At 54.0% G+C, this 25,466-nt stretch overlaps 7 protein-coding genes across 7 annotated transcripts; 1 reads left to right on the top strand and 6 right to left on the bottom strand.

The window, feature by feature from the left end:
* Nucleotides 1–2,720: 2,720 nt before the first annotated feature.
* Nucleotides 2,721–3,260, bottom strand: A1O7_07828 (uncharacterized protein; the record flags this gene model as incomplete). The annotated part of the gene is made up of 1 exon (XM_007761824.1): nt 2,721–3,260. One exon carries the CDS (start codon nt 3,258–3,260, stop codon nt 2,721–2,723), a length of 540 nt encoding a protein of 179 aa, XP_007760014.1.
* A 1,649-nt stretch (nt 3,261–4,909) lies between these two features.
* A1O7_07827 (uncharacterized protein) lies at nt 4,910–5,988 on the top strand (the record flags this gene model as incomplete). Its single annotated transcript, XM_007761823.1, has 2 exons — nt 4,910–5,018; nt 5,573–5,988. 2 exons carry the CDS (start codon nt 4,910–4,912, stop codon nt 5,986–5,988), a joined length of 525 nt encoding a protein of 174 aa, XP_007760013.1.
* A 3,243-nt stretch (nt 5,989–9,231) lies between these two features.
* On the bottom strand, nt 9,232–9,912 carry A1O7_07826 (uncharacterized protein; the record flags this gene model as incomplete). The annotated part of the gene is made up of 3 exons (XM_007761822.1): nt 9,232–9,304; nt 9,359–9,511; nt 9,560–9,912. The coding sequence occupies 3 exons, from the start codon at nt 9,910–9,912 to the stop codon at nt 9,232–9,234; spliced, it is 579 nt and encodes a 192-aa protein (XP_007760012.1).
* A 2,158-nt stretch (nt 9,913–12,070) lies between these two features.
* Nucleotides 12,071–17,713, bottom strand: A1O7_07825 (uncharacterized protein; the record flags this gene model as incomplete). Its single annotated transcript, XM_007761821.1, has 1 exon — nt 12,071–17,713. One exon carries the CDS (start codon nt 17,711–17,713, stop codon nt 12,071–12,073), a length of 5,643 nt encoding a protein of 1,880 aa, XP_007760011.1.
* A 2,044-nt stretch (nt 17,714–19,757) lies between these two features.
* Nucleotides 19,758–21,745, bottom strand: A1O7_07824 (uncharacterized protein; the record flags this gene model as incomplete). The annotated part of the gene is made up of 2 exons (XM_007761820.1): nt 19,758–19,825; nt 19,882–21,745. The coding sequence occupies 2 exons, from the start codon at nt 21,743–21,745 to the stop codon at nt 19,758–19,760; spliced, it is 1,932 nt and encodes a 643-aa protein (XP_007760010.1).
* A 615-nt stretch (nt 21,746–22,360) lies between these two features.
* Nucleotides 22,361–23,136, bottom strand: A1O7_07823 (calcium-binding protein NCS-1; the record flags this gene model as incomplete). The annotated part of the gene is made up of 4 exons (XM_007761819.1): nt 22,361–22,540; nt 22,592–22,887; nt 22,972–23,057; nt 23,126–23,136. 4 exons carry the CDS (start codon nt 23,134–23,136, stop codon nt 22,361–22,363), a joined length of 573 nt encoding a protein of 190 aa, XP_007760009.1.
* Nucleotides 23,137–24,018: 882 nt separating this feature from the next.
* On the bottom strand, nt 24,019–25,343 carry A1O7_07822 (26S proteasome regulatory subunit N6; the record flags this gene model as incomplete). Its single annotated transcript, XM_007761818.1, has 2 exons — nt 24,019–25,025; nt 25,076–25,343. The coding sequence occupies 2 exons, from the start codon at nt 25,341–25,343 to the stop codon at nt 24,019–24,021; spliced, it is 1,275 nt and encodes a 424-aa protein (XP_007760008.1).
* Nucleotides 25,344–25,466: the final 123 nt, after the last annotated feature.

The following is a 25,466-nucleotide window of genomic DNA, read 5'->3' as shown; positions in this document are numbered from 1 at the left end:
ATTGGGAACAGATCTCAGTATCGTGCAACGGCTTCGGGAAAGCAGCTCGCCACCCTCCTCTTCCCAGCATACCTTATATACCATACCCTGTGTTCCCATCCTCCTCACTTGCCCTCTCTTGTGTAGCATCCTCTCTGCAACTGTCCCCGACCCCGTGCCGCTTCGCCGGCTGCTTGTCGGAGGGAGGACGGGAATGGAGCAGGCGAAGCAAGTCGTGGCGTGGGTAAAATGCACGAATGGAGGTGTCAACAATTCTGCCGCGGGTAAATGTGAAGCCACCATATCAATAGCGGGGGAAGATCATCATTGCATGCATCTCCTAGACATTAAGCATCCTCGGCGCGGGGTCGAGGAGCTTGTACTCTTCTACCGACGTTCGTCTGGCGCTTGAGACAAAGACAACAGCTGGAGATGATGAGCTTCCAGAAGGGAAGAGGGCGGAGAGCAACGAACCACGTACCCGGCGTGGCTGGATTGACACAACTTGTGGCAATCCATCTTCCTTGCTCTCCAGATGCGCATCTGTTCGTGAGTAATGTCTGACACTCAATCCGTTTGCTCAGTTTGCTCGACAGCTTGATGTATCTGGAGGAGGCAAAAGCAATCGACTTGATGAAAAGCATTATAAACACGCAGCCACAAGCGGGCGAAGTCAGCACAGGGAGAAGGTTGTGTCATGCTCCTGGTTCTTTCGGTAAATATATGATACGGCTATGCGGCGTCACTCCTTTATCGAGGCAGCGGTTAGCATATTACTGGCAGATTCACCACACTCATCCACGACAAGCGACATGGCTTTCGACATTCGCGACTACATCTCAGGATTGGTCGAGAAAAACCTCAACCGGCTGAGCACGCGTCCCTGCAAAGGAATTCGAAAGCCCATCTCCGCACGCCGATATCCCGAAGCCACTAGAAGTCGACTTTAACAGCATTGAGGAGGTCGTTCGGAAATATCTCAGAATCACCAGCAAGGACCACTGCTACGTCTTCAATTATCCAAGCAGCCCACCTGACTCGCCGGTTTATCACATCTCCTGGAACTCTGCCCCACTAGCCACACTCTGTATCATCCCGGAAAGCCCCCATGATGATGCAGTTCAGAGTTTGGCTGCCTCCGTCAGCTGGCTCAAGCAGAATACCATGATTACAATACCGCAATGCATTGCCTCCGCCCACGATAACGATAACAGGCTAGCGTACGATAGGATGCTCCAGTTCAAAGTGTCTGAAACAATGGAGGCTGAAATGGTTGGGGCAAGAATGGCAAGGCATGCAATTCGAGGCCCAAAAAATGCTCATCAAGAGCCTTGCACAGTGTCATGTTGAGCTCCTTCGACGAAGAAACAGATTCGGGAGTGGAGGCATTGGCAGCATCTACCATGACATGAGCGCACAGAGGTACTTGTACAGACGCCTGGGAAGACACGAAAAGATGTTCTCAGTGGGTCCTTACAATTGGGATTTCCGGCCGCTGGGGTTTTCCGACTGGGATTTCGGGTCGTGGCAACCTTACGAGGATACTCCGCGAGGTCCATTCTTTCGCGTTCCGACTGGCTCACAGCTCGACTCAACAAGGCAATCGCTTTTGCCGAGGATTACATCTCACATGACCTCGACGCCAGCGAAGAAGACATTATTCGGTTAACTAACCATCTCGGTCGCCAAACGCTTGATCGCGAAGATTCCCGAGCTCTTCATTCCCGATATCGACGAAGTCAAAGATACAGTCCTCTGGGACCCCTACTTTAGTGATCACAATATTCTTGTCGATACAGAGGGGAAGCTGGCCAGTATCGACGGTATGCAATATGCGAAGCTTGCTCTAGTGTGGTCCCGCTATCAGCTTCCTTGGTTTCCTTCGGCCCCGACCGCGAGGACGAGCCAGTGCCAGGGACCTACAAGCTCCACAAGATAAGCCTCAAGGCAATCCTCGACCTCTTACGCGACAATGGCGACTACGACTGGGATCACGACTCTGACTCTTGTCCTTACTCTTGCTCTGACTCTGACTCTGACTCTGACTCTGAAGCTGGCTCTTACTGTTATGACCCGTGCCAGAGGAGGTTGTAACCACCGTTTCCATCCCCTTTACCGGATACATCTGGAGGAATACAAGCGCAACAAGTTGCGCCGTGTCTATCTTGAGACAATGGAGTCACTTTACTCAGGCTTCCAGTGGTTGATGAGGCAGTACCAGCTGTTCACTGACTTCGAGGTAGCCACCGTGGAGTGCCAGAATGGGCCAAATGGCACACGCGCAGTGGAAAAATGGCTGGACGCGCTGAATGCCGGAAACTACTACTACCTGGTGGGAAGCCTCAAAGCTTATGTTGGCTATCCTTTCTTTGAGAGAATGGGACGACAAAGGACTCATCTCACCAAGATGTAATCCACCGGACGACAAAGCGAAGACGTGGTCGAAAAAGCGACAGCAAGTTGCACGCGCCGAACATGCGCGACTACGTCAGACATACGGCGAGCTTGGAGATGGGTGGACGTGGGCACGGCTGTGCATACCGATGTAACTCGCAAGCAGGTATAAGTCAGAAGTGATCTTTGGCCTTCTGATGATTGCATACCTTTTAGGATCGGAAATGCTGATCCCGAAGCATCTTCATTGTGCCTAAGGAAGGCATAGGACATGACGGAGGAGAGTGAGCATACAAACGAGATTCCAAGAAAGTGTTACTCGAGCTTTTGAATTACCTTTGCAACCTTCAATCGTGGTCACCACCCACTTGACCTTGACTTTGACCTCTGATCAACCTTTCATTCCACTCCCTCTCCATGCTATGCACCCTTTCCCACGCTTTGTTCCTCTTCTCCTGGCCCAGAATCTGCTCTAGTCCCTCCTCATTCCCCGAACTGCTGTTCTCCCGACTTCTCTCCACATCATCCTCACTGTCCCCCTCTGGCGCCTCAGCCGCCATCACGGCCTGCCTCCTCCGCCCAAACCGTGCCGCCATATCTGCCAAGCTCGAGAACCTCGCCCTATTCACGTCCTCCTCCCCTCTCTTAAGCAGGTTGTCCCGTTCCGCTTTCCACGCCCTATAGGGCGGTTTCTCCTTCCTCTCGCCCTTGCTGCGTCGTCCCGTGTTGTCGGAACAGCCAGACCCCTCGCCCCAGTCATCAGCACTATACCCGCAGAATTCCCACACACGGAGCTGTTTCTCGAACCCACTGTTCGGCGTGATCTGTGGGCGGGACTCACGCGCCAAGCTGAGCGCCGAGGCGTACGATAGTTGGAAACGCCGCATTACTGCGTGGATGGATGACATGCATGGTTAGCGATGTGTTTCACCTTTCTGTGTCTCCGTGTCTCATGGAGGTGATATTACGGGAGCGGTCAAGCCGCGTAGGCGGGCAGCCTCGGTGGCAGTCCGTAGATGCCCCGAGACCCATCGACGGGTAGGTGCTCATCAAGTACGTGTGTAAGTGCCCATGGAAATATATAGGCATAGAATGGCACAGGCAGAGGGACAGGGAGTAGAGACAGTGAGATAACTCGAAAGGCGACCTACAGAATGCCACGACGAATGCCCCAGAGCGCGACACTCCCTGCTTACAATGCACCAACACACCCGGCCTTGTCTCTTCCGGCGTGTGATGTCCACCACTGCTGGTTTTGGGACTCTCGCCAGTGCCATTGCCATTGCCATCAAGCCCCCGCTGGATCCAATTGCACGTCTCGTCAAGCCACTCCAGTATATCGGCAAGCGGGTCGTCGTCAAGATCCAGGACTTTGATCTCAACTCCGCGCCAGACAGTTCGAAAATCCCGTTGAGCGGCGGGGTCAGACTCAACTTCGGCATCAGCCTCAGCATCGACGTCGGCTTCCACGCCAGCGAATCCAGTCTTCATCGGCCAGGACATCTCATGGCGCTGTAGTACCGAGACGATCCTGACGATATTGTGCGACTGAAGCTGTTGGCGCGAAGAGGCGGCGAACCGGCTGGGAGGAGTAGTTTCGGATCAGCTTCCAAGGTGACAAGGGGGTCTGGAAAAGGGGACGAACTCTGAGATGAAGAGCCCCGGGACAGCCTTGATGGGAACTAAGGTTGGGGTCTTAAGGTCTGACATTTTCGGGCTGCCGGTTTCGCTTGCCGCAACGTTATTTCTTTCTTCTTCTGTTCTCTTTAAGGAACGTGAGGCTCGAGTTAATTGGTAGCCGGTATGGCGTTTTCTTGAATACCGGTGTCAAGCCAGCCGGAGGTATTATGTCCACGGAGGATGTGAGTATCAAGCTACAAAAGGTATTCAAGCAGGCGTCAACGATCCCGCAGCTTGGGGCATGCGCGTCAAGCGTGTCACCAATCAGGCCCGTAAGCCTCAGCCTCAGCCTGAGCTTTGGTGGCTTGTTTCTGGGTGTTGCCTACCGCGCACAGTAAAGTACAGTCTCTGTATCTTGAGAATTGCGCATCAACCACGCGAAGCTTACAGGTACAGGAGACTCGGGGCTGGTGATGATGCTGGACATGCCTTTTGATGGCTGCTTGGGTGGAGAGAAGATGCAGTATGAAACAGTGGCGACATTCAGCAATTTTCTACCCTAATGTGTAGGAGACCCGATGCCGGCGATACAGGGAGATCACCAGAGCCGTAGCATTTGCCCGCTATCCAGATGTTGCTAGCGGTGGGCCATGGCTTACCCCGGTGCCCTGGTGACGATCTTAGTGATGTTATGAACAAGGCAGAAACAGAACGCAGAACAAAGCGATAAGACGACCTGAAGCCACCGAGGCCACGCAGATTATCGCGCGACGCTGTCTGACGGTCATTTGAAACGCATCGTTCTTTCAACCACGCTTGACTTTCCCCGTTCATTTGAGGTATCCCTGACTCTCGACCATTCATACCCAGTTGCCCGCGTGATACTGAGACGACTATCACGACATAGAGCGTTGCCATGTCTGAAGCTCAGGAGACCCCAGCTAGTGGCGAGATGGACGCGGAAGATGCAATGCGCGAGATGATGGGTTTCAGCTCGTTCACCACTCGCCCCAAGAATCGATCGGGTGAGTCTTTTCTGAGATCGAGACATGGCTTCCCTTCAAACGAGCGCCCTTTTCCTCCAAACTTAATAGCATCTGCGGAGAAGAACCCCAGAGGTGACATACACTGACCCAAGTTGCTACAATCTGGTTCTCCTCCCGGTGGCACGGTTCTGTTCCGTGCCCAACTCCGCGGGATCTGTCGCTAAAGCCTATTTCTTCCTTCTGCCCGTCAAGCCAGCCAGTACCGGCGCAGAAGACAAGAGCCTACTCCTTCATATCTCAGAGTTATACGGCCTTCTTTCCTTCTCTCCTACAAACTCCCGCGGCTCCGCTGCTCGAACACACGGAGGGACTGGTACACCGGCAGTCTTTGGTCGCAAGAGACGTGGAAGCTGCTGACGCGTACAAGCTCTTGAATACCAGCTTGCTGTCAATGCCCTGCACACGCTCTAGCATTGCGTCATTTGTGCCATGAAGCTTTCTTCACCTCCTGTTTCTCCCCTGATTTGCTCCTTCTCTGGACGGGCTCTCTGAAGTTAATTCGACCATCAAGTCCACTCTGACTTCGGATCTAGAAACCACCTCTGCACACCTCCCATCACAGGCACCAGCAGTGTCGACCCGATCGGCCAACAACCAAGATTTCTCTACTGGATCCAAGCCAACTGCTACAAGCACACTTCGGTCTACAGAGCTAGCTCAAGGCCAACAGCAGCAGATGACGACTGTCCCGACACCAGATATTGTACCATCATTTCCTACCCAGCAACAAGCGATCTACGTGTTCACATCTCCGCAAACCGGCATATCCTACACAAAGCAGGAGCTCGATGAATGGTCGCGAGGCAAACTCAACGATCAAGGTGATAAGGTCTACTTCAAACCCGGTTTCGTTGACGAAGATCCTTGGTCTCGACTTCGGAAGAGAGGAGAGACGAAGAGCAACAATAGCGAAGGTATGGGGAAGACAGCTGTACAGAAGGCAAGATGAGCAGAGGATGAGCATTGAGATTAGGTGGGGGGATGGACGATGCCTTCAGAAGTGCGGGCATGGTCGAAACGCAGTGCCTTACTGCTTGGCGGAATCAGACCGGCGCCTAGCAGGTTTTATATCCTTTTACCGTCAGGCTTCCGCCGAGCATCAAAAGCACTCTTTACCCTCGCAACAGTCGAGAAAACACCGCTTCGAAAGTCAACACCGTCCGCGAGCATCGCAAGCAGCATTTCATACAATTGCAACGACCCTCTTCACTATTCCCAGGAGGGGAAATCACAAGAGGACTCGCAACTGTGTCCCTCCTGGAGAAGCACGCGAACTCGACTCACTAGAGGGTAAGCTCGGAAGGTCAAACGAGTAGCTAGGCAGCATATCCGCACGCTTTCTCCAGCTGCGCCCCTTGAACTTCACTACTGGCATTGTTAGCATCGCCAGGACAGGATGGGCGCGTCACCAAAGACTCCTCTCCGGCCCCACGTCCTGCATCTGTTTCACTCACTATCCCCCATTCTTCGGCCCCAGCTGCTGCGGTGTGAGAAATGCCTGAGAGAAGACTCCAGAAAATGCCCAAATGGGAGATGTAAGAGCACGGATGTACTTGGATGTATGCTTCCTCTTTGTCTCAAGGGACAGCCCTCAGCTGCCATGATATGGCGATCATCGGACGGAAAGCCTCCTGAAGATGCGAAACGAGGTATGTAAGGATGGAAGTGCATGTGTATGAATTTATGCTTCCCTTTTTGTCTCACCAGTCCTGGCACGTGAGTCCCTTTCCCAACGAGGAGATGATGGTCCATTCACACATGAGGAACCCATCCATGCTTAGCGACCCAGACTTCTCAATCCATGCATGCATGCCATGGAGCCGCATATCACGAATAATAGCGCCCCACACGTAGGTAATGGATGGTGGCGTAGGGCTGAGATGATGGTGAAGAAGACGAAGAAGAAGAAGAAGAAGAAGATAATTATTATAGATCCACAGCAGATCAGGTCCGACGAGGTCAGAACAGATCAGAACCGAATAGATCCAAAGCCCTCGCGCCGGGCGTGCCGCATGTATGTGAACGGAAACATCCCAAAACGGGGGGTGATCGGGGTTGCTTGAACCGTAATCACTTCAAAGGCTCCGTGCGCCATTCATCACCACATCCATCGCTTCACAAGGAGCTCTCAAGCCCAAGAGTCAGCAGCAACAATGACATTGATCATCATCTTGACATTCCCATTGCCCGCGACACGGGCCGACGCACGAAGGAAGGGGCAACGGAGGGTAGATACCGGTAGATACTCAAAAAACGTACTATGTACTCACCTCTGCGACCCCATCCATCAGTGATCACACCGCGTCCGTCGCTTCGAAACGAGAGACTGATTAAGCTCTGTGGCTGGCGCGAACACTCGACGGGACATCGGGACATCGACAGTGATCTTGACATTGGCATGGATAGTACTCCGTACCTTTGATAGCGCCACTGGTACGGAGTAGTGATCATGTCGTGCTCCCTTGCGCGCGCAACACGGACCAACGAACGAACCAAGGGCCGTCAGCCAGCCAGCCAGCCGTGTCATGGCTGCCGCGGCAGGGCAGAGCAGAGCCTCGTCGTTCCGGGCCGCGGCGGGCCCGTGGCGGCATCTAGCCCTCTTGGAGTTGCCGCGTCACGAATACAACGTAGGCTTCTATGTACCGTAGAAGAGAACAGCTAGAAAGAGTATGGAGGCTTGAGTTAGCCATGTCTATGTATACCGTTTGGAGTTTGTGCCTGTACAGGTAGGTATATACTAGTCATCCCGAGTAAGGTACTTACTGTACCTGTGGCAACTTATGGTTGTGGTCATGGCATGTCAGAAGGCAAGAATACTACGGCATTGGTCTGCCACACCGGCCCAAGTATCAAGATTACTGTGGTCGGTCTGTGGTCATTCAGTCCGCGATATGGTACCTGCTTACGACCAAAGCGTGCTTGGGTGCAAGCAAAAGAGGTCTTCACGGCTCCCCAGCACAGAGAGCCTACTGAACTTGGGTTACGGCCGATGGCCCTGGCCGTAGAAAGCACATAAGGGTGCTTTATCCCCTGGTTAGGCGGGAACCCTAGGGGCCACCCACTTGGGCCCCCTCTTACCACTACAATAGGCACATTCAGTCGGGCAAAGAGAGCAAAGCACGGGCTCTGGGACAGGGGCTGTTCTGACGCCTGGAGAGTTGCCCTGGGCTGCCTTTATCCTCCCTACGAGGACTTCCTTTGTAGGCCTGACTTCAGCCCATACGCTGGGCCCTTAGCCTACAGCGACCTGAGAGCCCCGAGCCCAGGCTAAGTGCCGGGTCGGCCAAGTTTTCAACTTCTCGATTGCAACTGCCAAAGATCCTCGGTAAAATATACATGGGGGAATAAAGGGAGACAGGGGGAAAGATCCAGGCCACCGGTCAGAAAGAGGCCTCCCAGCTCGGCTCACATTTGCGGCAGAACTCAGAGAATGATCACAGCAGAACCCTCCCACCACCAAGCCCCGTCACAACCAACCTGGCCGGGTTCGGCTCCAAATCTGGCTTAGCCAGCACACCACCATGCCCACACCATCTGCAGCTTCCTTGCTCCGTCACCTGCAAGGTCGCAGGCCATGTGACTGAGAGGAGGGGAAGCTGGTGGCTGTAGCAAACACCTCAAAAACGGCCTGGGGAGCTCGACACCCAATCAGACCGCAGGGAGAGTGGGACGAAGGGTCAGAAAAATGACAGTCGTACCTGCATGAAGATTGCGCGTGGCACCCGCTCGGCGTCTGCTGGCTGGATCGTTTGGATTGCTGCACAGTCGATCGCTGCAGTGCAAGTTCGGCACTGGCAGTTTTCCTGGTTGCAGAAATGGGGCTGGCGTCATGCACGCCATCGCCCTGGCAGGGCCATGCGGGGCAAAAGCAGCGAGAATCTGGACCCATTTCGCGGGGTGGAGCGGAACCCTAAAATCACTGCCACGTCAACAGCACGGCGGAAGACCGCCAAGGCCGCATTCGAGGCTCCCGGCGAATGAGTGTTCGAGGCTGCTGAAGGATTCTGATTTGCTGCTGTCAGACGTCGATCAATCGTTTGGGCGGAGCGGCAGTCAGCGGAAAAAGAGTCATTCTCAGACCACCCGCGCAGCGGACACGCGGAGTTCCAGGAAGATAGAGGACGGAAAGAAACCTTCCGGGCGTGAAAAGGCAAAGAAATTCGTAGCATCGTGAATCGTAATAGCCGTGGACTTATGCATGGCGGCTGCGGCTTGCTTTGGCATATGCTTCGGGATGTTTCTTCTCAGCCTTGGATTTCATTGATCTGCAGAGCGGAGCGTCAGCTGGATTTTCTAAAGTCGGTGCGCGCTTAACTTACGAGATTTTCTTGGATGTGTACTCGACGTCGCGCCTGGCTTCCTTGGCCGCTTCCACGCCTTCGGCGAAATTGACTCTTGCGCGACCCAGTCTGCGCTGTGCCATTGCTTGCAGTTCTCGCAATTCCCGCTGTTTGGCGTTGAGCTCGCCGGATCTTCGCATGGTCAGCGGGTGAATGATAGTTGAAAATCCGGCCACTTACGTCTGCGCCTGTTTTGCCAGTGATTTATCCATCCGGATCGGATCGAAGGCTGAATTCATTCTCTCGCTGAGCTCGTCGACGACATCTATTCCGGGGCGTGAATAGTGAGACTCGTAGTCTGTGCCGCTGTGGCTTCCGGCATAGCTGGAGCCGGACCTGACGGAAAAGGAGCCGCCGGACCGGCCGCTGCTGCTGTAAGATGTACTGGAGTCCGAAAAATCCGGGGCATCGGCAACACGCGAAATAGGTTGAGTGTAGATCGGACCCTTGCCGGATGGTGGCAATGTAACTGGCAGGGCCTTCTGATGGCTGCCATAGCTGACGGGATGACGGGAATAGGTGGTGGTGGCCATTGCAAGAGATGGGAAGGAGGAGTAAGCTCAGTGACTGCGACTGGTGAGAGTGAAGTGCAAGCGAATTGTGATCAAGAGAGGTGCCTAGGCAAGTAGAGGACTTGGTGGATCAAGGAGATGCTCGTTCAATGTCTGGGAGGGAGTGGTATGAAAGGAAGAAGGAGAAAGAAAGGTTTCCGGAACGATGACACGGGTTTTTATAGGCCATGATGAGCGCTACTCCCGTCACAGAGGAGCCAGGGAGGAGATTGCCAGGTCATCACCCACCTTTGAGCAGATCAACGTGATTGATGGATAAGGGGGGGTGGTGTCATGCAACACCCACCGACCCCGCTTCATGAACAGGATGATGAGACGGGCAGGACCAATGTGAAGCGGACAAAGACAGTTTCGAAGCAGGGTCGGCACCGTCCGTGACCTTCCGCCCGGCAGACCGAGGAGAAGCATCAGTCTTCAGCCGACCATAGGGAGTCGAGATACCCCCTCCATGAGCAGAAGAGGCCAGGGTGGGAGATCAGAATTTCAGCTGAAGCCGAGTCAGGAAGCTGAGGGGAGGGCACAGGAAGTCGAGGACGATCATTGGGTCGATGAGGCATTTTGCCAGGACTCGAGGCCATTAGTCGCGGGATCTAGAGGCGAAGCGGCGGACGGGGAGTGGTGGCCATCAAATGGAGCGAGGACGGAGAAGGTTCGTGATTGAGATGGGCAGGGGGGAAGGCGGGAGGAGCGGCGATTCGTTCCAGGCGTTCACATAGGGACAGCAAGGGGTAGCAGAGCAGAGAGAGTGCTGAGGGTTTGGCGGTCTCGCGGTACCTCGAGCGCGGACAGCAGCTGTCTCGCACGCCCAGTGAGCACGGGGAAAGTGTGGTATTGGACTTCCAGAATATTTTTTGCGCGCGCAATGTGCGGAAACGAGGGTCGAGGGGCTCAGGAGCCTGAGCGCGGCATGAGAGGACGTGAGAGGCGGCTGAAAGCAGCGCGAGGCAGGGTCAGGAAATGGTCAAGCGCTGGCGTGGGAACGTGAGGTGATGGTGTGCAGCTGCAATGCGCGGACGGAGGGGCGATGGTGCTTCGGTCTGGGACGTGCAGGCACTGGCTCGAGGGTCTCGTCCGCGGTCTGTCGGCTGCTGTGGGCGTCAGTCACAACTCCGCAGTGCGTGGAGGTTACCAACCTAGGCGTCCGGGATTGGCACTCGAGGACGGTCACGGACTGGTTGGCGGAGGGTAGCCGAGCACTCGGAAAGAGATACTCGCCTCCACACCCACGGTGAGCGTGGACGTTGGGAGTGTGTGTCAAGCACTTGCGTTCATGCTCTGATTGGGGCAGACGATCCAGGGAAAGAGTTGTTTTGAAGCGACCTGGAGAAGGACGTCGACATGAAGCAGAGCATCCCGTGTGTTTGAGGACTTGGGCCTGTCTCGCCAGTCAGTGGGCGTTGAGCGGGTAGGGGCCAATGCAGCCACTGGGGGCAAGTGGGACGGAAATGACTGGCAGCTGCGCTGTGTCACTTGAACCGCTCCTCCAACAGCCGCCTGAAAGCGCCGCCAAATGGGGGGGAAGCCTTGGCGAGCACAGAGGCCAGCACCAACAGCGTCACAGGCACCAAGATCAAACTCGGCTCATTACTTAGACATTACGACGTAATGTGATGTCGAACACATATCTACTGAAACAGGTCCTGCCACGCCAGCTGAGCTGGCCGTCATCGCCAACAGCCAAATCCTTTTCTCTCCCAATGCTAATGCTTGCCTAGCCCATTCATGCCGCTCATTTTCTCGTCAAGGGCAATTTCCCTCCGGTTTTGCTTGAACGTTATCAACGACATTTGAACCCGCTGCCATAGAGACGTCCGTGTCGGTAGACCGATGCTCCCCATCAGGCCTTTGGATTGATGGTCCACACGCCTCCTAGCCCGTTGTGTGGCTGCTGCTGTCGCCATCCGGGACGTTATACAGTATCCCACCCGCCATACCCGGGAACAGCATGCAAAACATGCCGCCATGAAATTCCACAAACGCCAATGCCAACAAAAAATGCTCGCGAGGGATCTGCTCAAATACCGAGTGAATCATCTGCAACGCCCATACCCCCGTCATGTACAGCGCACGCTTCCAAGCCTTTCCTTTCCGACAATCGCTTCCCTGCGCCCCGGAAATTTCAATTTTCTGGCGGCCTATCAGATAGAAACACGTGTGGCAAGGAGGTATCCAGTAGCGTCATCATCATGGTTCCCAGCACGTTGAAATCCACCGGCTTGGTGAGATAGTCAGTAAATCCAGCGTCAGCCGCTGCTGCTCGTTCCTCTGGCATAGCGTTTGCTGTCAGCGCCATGATCGGCAACGGTCGGTACCCGTGACGTCTCTCCCACTCCCGCACTTCGGTGCATGCCTGATAGCCATTCTTGATCGGCATCTGAATGTCGCAAATGATGAGCGAGTAGTACCTATGATCCTTACCCAGCACCATGTCCACGCATTGCTGACCATCCTTGGCGCAATCGTTCGACAGCGATACTTTCTTGAGGTACCTTTGGATCACCATGCGATTCACATCGCTGTCTTCAACCAACAAGATGCGAAAGTTTTTCCCTCCGATCTTCTCCTTGACAAGGTTGGCGATGTTGCGGAAGTCGTCTGAGCTTGATTGCGCCACTTCGCGTGCCCGGTCCTTGCTCAAGTTGCGCAACTGTGCCGGATCGAAAATCATCGCGAACACCGAAGGCTTGACCGGTTTGTGAATCATGTATGCTCGCCGTCCACTCGCAGTCAGCGCCGTAAAGTCTTCCAGAATATCACGCTTCTGGTAATGATCCGTTATGACCACCAGCGCAGGCACTATGTTCGCCTTGTAGTTGACCATTTGTCTCATGAATAACATGATATCCGAGGAAGCGGGAAGGTCTAGCACGATGTGTGTGAACGTAGGCGACCCAGGGCCATTCAAGAGCTCCAAAAACGAGCCGATGTCCGCTATGGTCGTCACGTTGGCTGCAATCTGGTGAGGCACGACGTGCTCAATGTGCTGCTTGATGGCCATCCCAGCATGTTCGGCTGGGCAGATGATGACAATTGAATACGTGTGTGGATGCGCCAGCTCAGGCCCCAGCACGCTTCCATCGTTGTCACTCTTACTTCTCTTGAAGGCTGGAGGGGTGGGAGTGGCTTTCTCAGTTGAGCCCCGTCGCTCCCCCGTAGAGACCGCGGATTCGTGGGCTGGTGCCGAGTCTGGCGTGCGGATCAAGGAAGTCGCCGAAGAGACGGACACTATGTTGCCCGAATTCGATCGCCTCGATAAACTTGAGCTATCTGATGGAAGAACAGGTGGTGAAACAACAGATGGCGACGATACAACCGGTGACGGCAACTCCGATGTCTGTGCTGGAGGAGAGCTGACGTATCGGGACAGGCCAGGTGTCTGAATGACACCTTCGTTCTGTAACGCGCCCCTGGCAGAAGCAATGGTGGGGGTCTTATTGTCGGATCGTGTCCGAGGGCTCCTTGCGATGGGCGAGATGTGCTTCTGTTGTGCAGTTCGTGCAGTGGTTGGCGGCGATGTTACTTCGGAACCCGGAGGAGCAATCTCGACCTTGATGAAGAAACTGAAAGTCGAGCCTTCTCCAGCTTTGCTTTTCACCGAAAGCTCTCCGCCGTGCATCTCCACCAGTTGCTTAGAAAGGAAGAGTCCCAAGCCAGAGCCAGCCTCGTGACTGCTAGCCCCGCCGACCTGGCCGAATTGCTTGAACAGGCGCTTGAAGTCGTCTTCGTTAAACCCACGTCCCGTGTCAACTACGTCAAAGTAGAGGAGGCCGGGATGCTGAGAGCCGGTCGTTTCAGCTGCGGGAGCGGTCTCACGGAATGAACATCGCATGTACACTTCTCCCTGCTCCGTGAATTTGACCGAGTTGCCAAGCAGATTGAGCAGCACCTGTCGGACCCTGAACGCGTCTGCTCTCACCATGGTGGGGACATCAGCTTCCAGAGAATAATTCAGCTCCAATCCACGTTCGATGGCTCGAGATGAGACGGTGTCCACCACCTCCTCACAAAGATTGCGGACATGAAACCACTTTGGGAGCAGCGTCATTTTTCCAGCCTCAACCTTGGTAACGTCAAGAATATTGTCAACTAATTCCCGCAAGTTGTTCGCGCTGTTTTGGATGGTGTCTACTGTCCTCCTCTGATCGTGATCGAGTTCCGAGTCCACCAGCCATGGCATACTGCCCAGAATGCCATTGAGCGGCGTTCGAATCTCGTGAGACATGTTTGCAAAGAACTTTGTCTTGGACTCCATTTCCGAATGCACTTTTTCGTTTGCTTGATTCAGCTCTCGCTCAAGAGTCTTGCGTGTTTCAATGTCTGTGCAGGTCCCGTACCACGAAGCCTTTCCGCTTTGGCTTTGCCACAGCCCGGTGTCGACTCGAACAAGCCTTACGAGAAACCAGCGATATCCGCCACCTTTGGATTTCAGCCGAACTTCTGTGAGATAAGACAGACGTCCGTTCTCATCCTTCTCCACGACCACCGACCCTGACTTGATCATGCGGTCTAACGAAGTCAGATCTGGCGAGAAAAGGTTCTTCTGTGCAGGCGGCGGCGGCCCAATGGTTTTGTTTGACTCGCTGGACGAAGAACTCGTGGTCGGTGACCGTACTATGGCAGCAACCTCCATCGGTGAGAGTATTCCGCACTTATGGAGATCATCGCGGTGCACGTGTTTCGCGAAGCCCAATCCCCGCGCATCCTCGAGGGTTTGGCCTGAGTATGAATGCCATTGCTGGTTTACGGCCACAATACCATCCCCTTCGATGGCCTCGAATAGGACTTGCGGAATTGCGTCGGCAAGTGCACGGATCTTGCTGTCGCGGGTCATAATGGCTTCCTTCTCGCTGGCCTCAAGATTCTTCATGTACTGCTCATGCACATCCAAGAAGGAGCCGATCCAGTATATAAGCCGACCGTTGTTGCTGAGCAGCGTACTTGCGCGGAATACGAACCATCGGTAGTCGCTATCGCTGTTGAATCGCTTGACGCGAATGTAGTGCGTGAACTGACTGCCTGTTCTCAACGCCTCGTTCCACAGCTTAACCAGTCCATTTCTATCTGCCGGATGGACATTCTTCCAAGGATCACGCACTCGGCCCTCCCCTTGACTCCTGAAGGCGTCGAATTTGCGATTTGTCCACACCAAGTCGCCTGTGTTTGGTTTGGCCAGAAATAACTGTAGTGGAACTGCGTTGAGCATTAAGGAGGATATCAGCTCCGGCAACGGCCTCTCACCATCGTCCTTGTTTTCGCTCACACGTCGAGCCGTGTTTCGCCGGAGTGAATTGTCCATCCTATCGAACGTGCCGAAAGATTGATCTCCTCCTTCACTTTCAGAAGCGGTGCTTGCTGTCCGGATCGGCATCGGACTATGGGGCTCGGGTTGTGATCGCGCAGTACCACCTACAACTTTCTTGCCAGTCGATTTTGACCCTGCAGATTTCTCGGCTGATGATTTTGCTTGCTCTCCGTCGTCCTTTGAAGGTCTGGGACCCGGCGTGAGCGGCTGATGACTGCCTCGCTGTCTTCTGGCCGAGAAATAGCTGTCGACCATCTCGGCGCCTGTCTTCCCGCCTGGCGTTGGTGGCTGGTTTGTGCTCAGGCCGAATTGCTCCATCAGTGGCGTGCTCACTACGGAGCTACCGGGACTGTCCCGTAAAATTCCCGGACTATGACCCTCCTGCGAAGTCCATGACCTGGAATTTTCTTTATCCTGTGCAATCTGGCCGCTGAGCTCCGCCACGAGTTCCAATTCAGAGCCTTCGTCGGAAAATGTGCCGCCAAGGCCAAATGCTGCGCCGTGTCTGCTTCCTGTTGTACCTCTCAGACGGTCTTGGAGCGCGCTGTACTGCTGCGCCAATGAATATGAGCTTGCCAAATGGGGCAAAAGAGCTTCCAAAGAATGTCGCAAACTGCGTGGATACGGGTTTAGAGGAGAGAGGAACGATAAGACGGCAATAGGAAAGCGTAAATTGGACGCCATCGTCCCCCTGGCCAACACGGGTTGGATGAGCGGTACATGGATCAGTGTCTTCGACATATCTGCGCCTATTGCGCTTAATGATTGATTGGCGGTGGTTGCATAATCGTAAGCGGGAGGATTCTGTTCAAAAGCGGTTTCGTCAATGGATGCCGTTGGCTGTACGAAGAAAGGTGACTCGGCTGGATCAGGTCGAGCAGCAGGCGAAGGTGACGGGCTCTGCGACCATGGAGAGGGCTCCGGCTGCTCATATTCGTCAAAAGCACGAAGAAAACCTTGTGACGCATGCGAGTCTTCAGAGACAGAGCTCCTGCGCTCACCCGGGGCTCCTAGCGGCGTAGGTGGTGCGCTTCTGTTTTGCTCCTTACCTTTGAGCATGGGTGACTGCTTCTGGGCAGTCTCGGTATAGGCCCTTGTTAACACTACAGGCTTTCTCTTACCAAACAGAGACGCGACTCCTGTGCGGATAAGAAGCGGGTCGGGCTCCGCTTCCAAAGGCTGTATCGAACGATGGACGTAACAGCGGAGGGTTGATGAAGCCGACCCAGTTGAGTTGAGCTGCCCCTTCAGTGATAACGGGTCTAGTTCAGCTACAGACGAAGATCGAGGAGTAGCGGCTTGCCTGGTCAACCTGGGCAAGACGGACGAGATTACCGAGGCCTCCTCCTGCTCTTTCGGCATGGTGCTGTAAGCGCGTACAGGCCCAGGAGGGCGTTGGCGGGCAAGTCTTGCTGCTGAATCTGGAGCTGGGCCCGCAATAGAATGTCTTGACAAAAGAGGTGGGCGTCGTATAGGCACAGAACTTGCCTCACTCGGTATCCTGCTTGTGGGTTCAGGCCGGCGTCCTATGGAATTGACATCGGCGGCGGAGGCCGTCGTCGAGTTGAACTGCGAAGGTTCAACACCTTCGCTCCCGTTGATGTTGTAGGTGGCCTTCTGACCCCACGGTACATTTTCCAAGTCAGTAATGTCACCCGGAATGGCGAGAGACGCACGTTCAGCGCCGTATATCTCCGATAAAATTTCAGTGACATTGGCCCACCACATGTCTAGGCCGGGTTCAGCATTGAGCATAAGGATAATGTCGTAGAGATCAGGCGTTGGGAAATTAGGGTCTTCAGGGTACGCAGGGCTTGTAGGTGCCTGACCTATCGGGGTACTCATATCTGAGGATGATGGTTGCCGATGAGGCTGCGGGGCTTGTGAAGGTTCCGAACTGAGAGGCGCCTCGTTTGTGGGAGACAACAGGGTAAAGGGTTTATGGTGAGGACCAGAACGGTGGCTAAGGTTGCGGTTGAGCCGTAACGCCATGCGGGGGAATGGATATGAGGGCGTCCTAACAGAGCCAGGCGTCAAGTCAAAAGTAGCCCTGATAGTTCGGGCAGAGTCTGTCGAAAGACCGCCAGTGTTGACTGATTCATCTGAACTGGACTCTGTATGCTGGAGAGACGCGGTAGGCTCCGACGACTCGTCCTGTTTCGTGGAGTCTGAAGACCCGCTCGAAGCAGCGGCAGCAGCGCGCTGCTGTTGTTTCTGTGCCAGAGCCGCACTCATCCTCCGCCGCATTGCTTCAATCCCACTGGATCCTTCACGTGCGAATACATTTGTGACTTGGTGGTGAACTGGTGTCGACGTCTGTGAAGGCGCGTTGTTACCACTTCTGTTCTCCCTCGAGACGAGATCATCTTCAGGTTTTGTCGACGAGCCATGCGCTTCATTGTTGCGTGAAGATCGTCCGCGAGCTGGCATCCCCATGCGCGACGATTTTGATGATTTCATCTTTGTGGATGCAGACACTCGATCCACCAACTTCGGCGTCTGCAACCTCGTCGCAATTGAAGGATAGGCATGGAGAGCAAAACCGCAGGATCGGTCGGGGGAAGTGCGAGACTACTCGACGGTTCCGATCTCCTACATCAACCGATGCTGGATAGGCCGGCCGATGTATTTTGGCATGGAGTTACTAGATCGGCAGGAGGGCGTGGTTAGAGGATGTGAGAGACGACGGATTATCGAGCAGTTGAGCGAAGTATGGCCCAGCCAAGGCAATGCAGGTGACTGTCGATGTAATGGGAGCCTGTGACCCGGAAGCACAGGGTAGAGTGGCAACGGTAGGTGGAGACGGCCAGCGACCGAGTCAGAGGAAGGGACGGAAAGAATCGTAGGTCAGTCAGTGCTGTTAACACACGAGGAACGGGACTCTTGAGTCGGTGTTGTTGGCAGAGAAGGAACTCCAACGGCTGCTAAAGACTGGCAAGAGACAGACCTGTGAGGCGAACGGCGTGTGCCACTGGGCTGTCGGCTGCAATCATGCAAGATGACGTAGAACTTCTTTAGGACAGTTCCGACCGCCAACAAAGATCGGCTGGCTTGCGGCGCGCCTACCGATGGGCTTGGGGGCTTGGGGGCTTGGGGTCTTGGAGTGGACGCTGTGGGTGCCACCCACGCACCTCCTGCAGCAGATTCATGCTCACACCACTAGACACACTGGCCATTGCTTCATCCCCTGCGAAGCTTTGCTTGTTCCTATCCGGCGCGACCAGACTGTCTCTGAAAGGAGACAATTTGCTGCGTCTTCAACTGCAAGTCGGCGTCTCACTTCTAGCCGTCTCAGTCGTCTTGTTCGGCGACGGATTGTGCTGTGGCAGACAGCATGATGCAACCGTGGATCACGCCTCTTGGTGGCCCTGGACGTGTCCCGCATCATTCCGTCCACTTGCTTTTGGGATTTCGACGGCAGTCTTCCGCTCATAGGCCTTTGTGCTTATGCACTCGTATTCTGCAGACTGACTGGATTGGTTTGGCACGATAGCATGGCCTTTCGGGAACCCCTCAGTCACCTTCAGCTCTACTCCGTACTGGTGAGCCTGCGGAGTATTGTGTACCGGGTATGTCAGGGCGATGTCTGCCACAGATCTGGTGGCGGCGACTCTGATTGTTACATTACTCCACACGAATCTAACTGCTTGTGTGCCTTTCAGATAACCGCACGTTCTCCTGCGTGTGTGCCTCGATCATACGCGCACGTACTCCGTAAGACTGGTCAAAATGGCGGATAGAGGGCAATGAGCAGCACCACATAGATCAGCGCGCCAAAACCTCCGACCGTCGAACATAACGATTAGTCAATATGCCGAAACTCAGGAGCAATACGAGTAATAATCCGACTTTGTGTGACCTGCTTCCTAAACGGAAATCCATCGACGATCACACTTTTCTCGCGCTGATCACTTTCCCTTCCGATTCGGCTTCCAATTTCTCCTTTTGGGGCCGCCTAGCACAGTATTAACCCACCAAGGCCTAAGATTCCAACGAGTGAGCATGTGTTGTCTGCATGCATATGAAACATCAGGCGTGGCTTTGCCTTTTCTGCTTCTCCTTCTTGTTCCTGGCGGTAGGGGGATCGTCACTTGTGCTCCAGCGTTGACCACAGTTCTCGCACCAGAGCTGCACTATTGCAACACGCCACTCCGATAAGCATTTCGTGCGTTACCTCGGACGGTATGCATCACTTTGGATTCTAGCATGACTTGATACATCCGTTCCCGGGTTCACTTCCGTCGCCGCGGCATGGCGGCAAGCGGGGATAACGGTACATGTCCTATGTGGCCTTGCCAAAAACAGGCGCTGACGACTCAGCGACAGCAGGTGAACGAGTTAGTGATGAGGCTGGACTGGCCAGGAGAATTTCATGTTCGTGTGTTGAATGTGATTGTTGCAAGCAATGCTGGTGTCAGGCTCACATCCGCCTCTATACAGTAACCTCCAACGCCGGGCCAAGCAGCAGACATCATCGCTGATAATACACTATCGGACAATGGAGTCAGTCAACCTTAATTGACCCATAGATCCGGTAAACAAATGCATAAGATGCAAGGTATCCGATGGTACCTGTTTATAAGTCAGCGCCCTGTCTTCACATCTTTCAAGCACTTGCAGTGTCTTACCTGTGAGCACTGCCACCAGGAAACTGATCAAAGCAGAATAGCCAACATAAAGCACCGCGCCCGTAAGACCCCCAAAACTTACTCTCGTCACCCAGAATCCCAATGCATTCAGGAAGACATAGCCACCGGTCATTCCCGCCCCAAAGAACGCCCGCCATTGCCAGCGATAATCCTCCGCACAAAGCAGAAAATACACAAGGAGGATAGTGGTACATGCGCAGGTCATAGCCATCAGGGCGTAGCAAATGAACAGGAATCCGAACATATAGTAGATCTTACTGGTCCAGAGTGAAGTCATGATGAAGTAGAGTTCGACGAAGATGGCGCAGAAGGGCAGGATGCCTGTAAGTAACAGCGAAGGTAGTGGCTTGAGAGAGCGCGCCACGGGAGGAATTTGGCGCGGGATTTGATTGACACGAGTGGGTGGTTCGATCGCGGGCGATCGGAAGCCGTACCATGCACCAGCGACACTCAGTGGTACGCTGATGATGAACCAGATTGCGATGATGGCGAGCATGGTCGTAAAAGGGACTGCGCCGCTTGCCCCCTTTGCCCAGACGAAGAGGTTGAGAAGGAAAAATGAGCCGAAGACGATGCCCGGCACGAACACAGGCGTGGCCGCAATGTTGAGCTTCCACTTCTCGCCGCCGAAGCTCTTGTACGCTCTGGCAGACACGTAGCCACCTATGCAGCCAAAGACGGTGTAGAGGAGCAGACCTATGGAGGTCAGCCAGCCTCGGTTTGAAGGTGAGAGAAAGCCTAGCATCGCAAAGGCAACCGTTGTTGCAGTCATAACGAAGAGCTGGGCCCCGCTTCCGAGTAGGACACTCAGTAAGAGTGCATAGCGTGGTGGTCTGAAGACGTCGCCGTGCACTAATTTCCAACCCGAATCCTCTTGAATGTCATCCTCGACGGCAGATGTGCCAGAAAGATCGTCAAGGTTGATGTTGTCAAGCCGGTTGTATCTAGCGATATCCTTGCGCAACGCCCTAACCAAGACAGTACTGACCATGCCCAGCAGGAATACGACAAATATGGCCGAGTTGATGAGCGAAAACCAGTGGATCTTAGGGTCGACAATGTGGAGTAGCCTGTCCCATCGTGTTGCCCAGGCAGTGTCTGAGAGACGCCAGTAGACGCTGTAGGAGTACGTGACCAGTGATCCTCCATTCTCGTTCAGGACGAGAGGCCCCGAGCCGAATGCACAATCGGGCTGGTTATTCTCTTTCAACCGGGCATCGGCATGGGATGACGGCTGCACAAGGACACCAACGACACGATACTTCAATCCACGAAGTCCCGCCATATGGTAGTCAATGATGATATCCCAGTGATTGTTCAGTGCCTTGGTTCCATCCTCTTGTATTTTACCCAGCGGAAAGCCGGGGCTGGCGAAGCGTTCGTGTGTCAGGGGATCTTCCCTCAGTTCGGCGGCTGGCAAGCCATCAACGAGCAACTCGACGTTGTATGCCTCCTCGATCCTCCTGTTTACAAACTTCGTCGACTTCTCGTCCCAGGCTTCGCCCTTGCATGCAATTTTGCATGTTTCGTTCACTCCTATGCGCAGCTCGAAAGGGGAGGTTTTTATCCGGTCCCCAAATATGATGCTGCCTAGTGACTCTCTCACTGATTGTGGTCCTCCCGTAGGCTGGCAGAAGTGGAAGCCCGGGTGGTAATAGTCGAAACCAACCACTGCGTGTATTTGCTCATCATGCCGGGAAATCGCAGGTGTCAGGGTGTTGACATAGAGCTCAATGCTGTCACCTAGTGAGTAGGATGAGGGCGAGACGCCAGGAAGATAGAAACATGCGGCGTGCCCTGAGCACAATAGGCCGATAACGGCTAAGGGGAGCTTTCGAACCATGGCCGGCGAGCTTCAGTCGAGTCTGGAATTGTACAATGGGGATAGGCGGCAAAGGATCGGACGGTGTGTCACCTCATGGTTCGGTGGGCGGGTGCGAGGTACGGTCGAGGACAAAGAGGGTGAAGATTCAGTGCTTTTGCGGGCGTGAGATTGGACTATCGTAATAGTGATCCAGATAGGGTGGTGAGCAAAGATGTATTCTCCCGCATGCGCCTGATTCCGTTTGTGGGTACAAAAGTTCACAGAGCGCGGAGACGCGGCGGGCTTCACGTCACCAGACAGGGTGCCTTTATCGGAGTTGTACAGCATGCAAAATGAACTTGTTAAGGTCTCAACTCATGATAAGTCATCCTTCCCCATGAACGGCGTCTTTTCATGCCTCTGCTGGACAACTCTTTGACGTCGAATTTCCAAGCCCCTTCTCGCTTTCTTTCATGCGATGCAATTCCGAGTCTGCGTGTTTCAAAGCGCCGCCTTCGCCTACTGCTGCCACAACAAAGCCGCCGGCTTCTGAAGTATGAAAACTGAAGATACCGAAAAGATTCTGCTGTTGTGTGTGCTCGTCGCCCGGATATGGTGCAGGACAACTGTTGAGTAAGGGATGTCTATTGCCAATCATACCAGACCGTCGTACAGCGACAAAGCCGACACAATCGTCTCATCCCTCTTGCTCCCTTCTTTGAACTCGGCCATATCGAGACTACCGTTCTCGTCTTTGTCCATCATTCTGAAGATTTTCCTCACCCGCTTTTCGGGCGTGTCTTCATCTTCAGGCAGCTTTACCATTGAACCCACCTGCAGCAAGCAGTGTCAGCTAATGTCGGTCTCCGTAGCAGGGCCACTTACCATCTTGTAGATGGCCTCCACGATCGCCAACATCTCATCATAGCTGATCTTGCCATCCCCATCAATATCGTACAGTTGGAACGCCCAATCCAATTTGTCCTCCATCTTGCCTCGACTCGTGACGCTCAAAGCACAAATGAACTCCTTGAAGTCGATGGTCCCGCTTTTGTCCGAATCGAACACCTTGAAGACATAGTCGGCAAACGAATTAGGATCGCCAAAGGGAAAGAACTGTCGGTATATCTTCTGGAATTCTTCTTTTGTGAGGGTGCCTGACGGGCAGTCTTTCAGGAAGCCTGCGACGCGAAATATGGTCAGCCGCAATTGTTTACGGGCAAACTCCCGCGCAGACATGCTCGCCGGTTGCTTTTGTGACCTACCCTTGTACCATTGCTGTAGTTCTTTCTTGTCAAAGTGCGTCGACTTCTGGAGTTCTTCCAGCTGTTGCGGCGATAACTTGGATTGTCTGGACACCGCAATCAGCCTGAGCGTCCCAACCGAGACTCTTTTGCGACTGCACTAGACCGCGCTCACTTCTGACCCATCTTAGATGCCCCGGAAGGCCGACTGGCCTGATACTGTAATATGAATCTCAGAACAGATGTCCAAGTGCAAATGCAAAATGCGACTCGGAAAAGTTGGGCTCCGGACAAGCTGAGACGAGCGCAATCGGCGTCGAGCGCGATCGCGGGGCACTTCTCGAGCCGAGAACAAATGCGCTTTGAGTATACCGTGTTGGCTTTGTTACGTATGGGGGCTAAGAACAACCAGTGACCAGAATCGGCAAACGGTGTCGAAAGGACGGTCTTTTACAAAGAATTAAGTTTGACAACGGCAAGGTAGAAGGTTGTAGCCTCAGCAGGAGATCTGTTGTACAGTGCTTGGAAGTGATCGAGGCTTCGGCGCCTGAAGACTTCAGTGGCGGGGCCCAGACAAACCGATTCCACGAACCCACCAGTTGCATGACAAAGACGGTGTTCTCGCTTCCAGGCACGAGTTACCATAATACATAGCCACTCCGTACTCCGTAAGCGTTCTAGAATTATGGAGTATAAACCCGCCTATCGCCACGTCACTTTTACTTGCTGTTCTATCCGCTTAAAGAGTCAACCCACGCACTCCATGATCGACCCTTGGACGATCACATTGCCTTGTCTCTATGGTTACAGCTCAGCCAGTTGGCCGCGGCAATAATACACTTTGGCCGAGCATGCTGGAATGCTGCATTGCCGCTGCCGACGGACCGCCGAGACGTCTTGACATCTTCAAGCTTCCCTTGCATCGCCAGGGCATCGGAAAGGCGGCCTTGGTCCATTTGAAAAGCCCTGCCGAAGATGTGACGGACCAAGTGCCGGGTTCGAAATACTTTGCTGTTAGGACGGCAAGATTGGCCTTCTTGGTTACCCAAGGGGTAGCGCGATTGCCATCTATTCCAGCAACGCTGCTTGGTTTGTGTAAAGGACGTCAACCACATTGCTGAGCTTTTCAATAGTTGCCAAGGCGGCATCGTAGCCAGCATCTCGCTCAACCTCATCATACACAATCAAACACCCTTCTCCCTGGTCCAAGACGCCAATAATGACCTTGTCAAGAATCATTTGGGACAGCTTCCGTTCGACTTGGGCGGTGTCAAGACCCACCATCTTCGCAATGTGGTCAATCTCCACGCGGCTGAAAGGTTCAATGACCTTAATCAGGTTCTGTTCAAGCATGGCATCGTACAGTCGCCTTAAGTGGTTGCGGATGAAGACGTCGCTGCCCAGCTCATAGCGATAGTTCGACAGGGCCTGTTCGTACTCTTCGAGCGACCGGTTCGAATGTGCTCTTGCCACGGCCTTCATCGCCTCCAGATTTGTGCCTGCATATTTCTGTGCTTGCTTCGACGCCAACAAATTGTTGACATCATCGCCTAGATTCAGCATGATTTTGCATAGAAGCATATACTGCAAGGCTGATGTCGCCCGAGCCGTGTCATCTTGCGCATGGTAACCTTCAAGTGCCTCGATAAAGTAAGAGAATGCGGTGTTGAAGTCCTTGTCCTCAGCATGCAGCATTCCGCTCTGCATATCCAAGCCAGCCTGTAGGAGCGGAGGCGTGTATACTGAAGCAGCAGAAGTCCTTGCCGACGTCAAGGCTGCTCGTGCTTTGGCTTGGTTGGTGAGAGCATGGTAAACCCGGGACTCCAGCAGTTGCACCTCCACGAGGACAAGCTTGTCGTCCAGTCGTTTGAGTTCCCTCAAGAGATTATTGATCAAGGTGAGGGCATCGTAGTATGACTGTTTCTGCATGTACAATTGAACAAGCCTTGTCTCCAGGTTCTGGCGAAGGAACGAACGCTTCTCGGAGTTGGCCCATTCGATACACGATTTCGTTGTGGCGATCTGGATCTCGAGGGTGTCGGGGATGTCTGCGAGGAGATCTAGAAGTTGTCGGACTGGAGACTTGGTCAGCTCTTGCCTTAACAGCAGTGGATTCACCACATACCCAGCTTGGCTGTCTTTGCTTTCGCAAACGAGGACAGGGTTGACCGGCTTGTCTTGACCAGCTGGGCCAGTTCCTCCGGCCGCTTGTTGTCTCTATAGAGCTCGCCTAGTCCGACCAGGGCATTCTCGTAGTCATTCAGCGCAGCTTGATTTGACTCGGGCGATTGAGCGAGGATTTCCTTATAGAAACTCTCTGCCTTCGCTGGATCTGATTTGACCAATTTCTTGGCCTGATTAATCTTGGTCTCGTTCGAAGGAGGAGGCGCCATTGTGGGCTGATGCGGAAGAAAGTGTTCTCGTGGCAGGGTTGAATAGAACCAGGTTGCTGTGCGAGGTATTAACGAGGGAGACGGATTGACAAAAGGCCACAATGAGCGACGCAACCGCAGACG

The sequence above is a fragment of the Cladophialophora yegresii genome, assembly GCF_000585515.1.
Source record: "Cladophialophora yegresii CBS 114405 chromosome Unknown aczIN-supercont1.5, whole genome shotgun sequence".
Lineage (NCBI taxonomy): Eukaryota > Fungi > Ascomycota > Eurotiomycetes > Chaetothyriales > Herpotrichiellaceae > Cladophialophora > Cladophialophora yegresii.
Note: the sequence above shows the minus strand (reverse complement) of the source record. Positions and strands in the feature narration are given on the sequence as shown.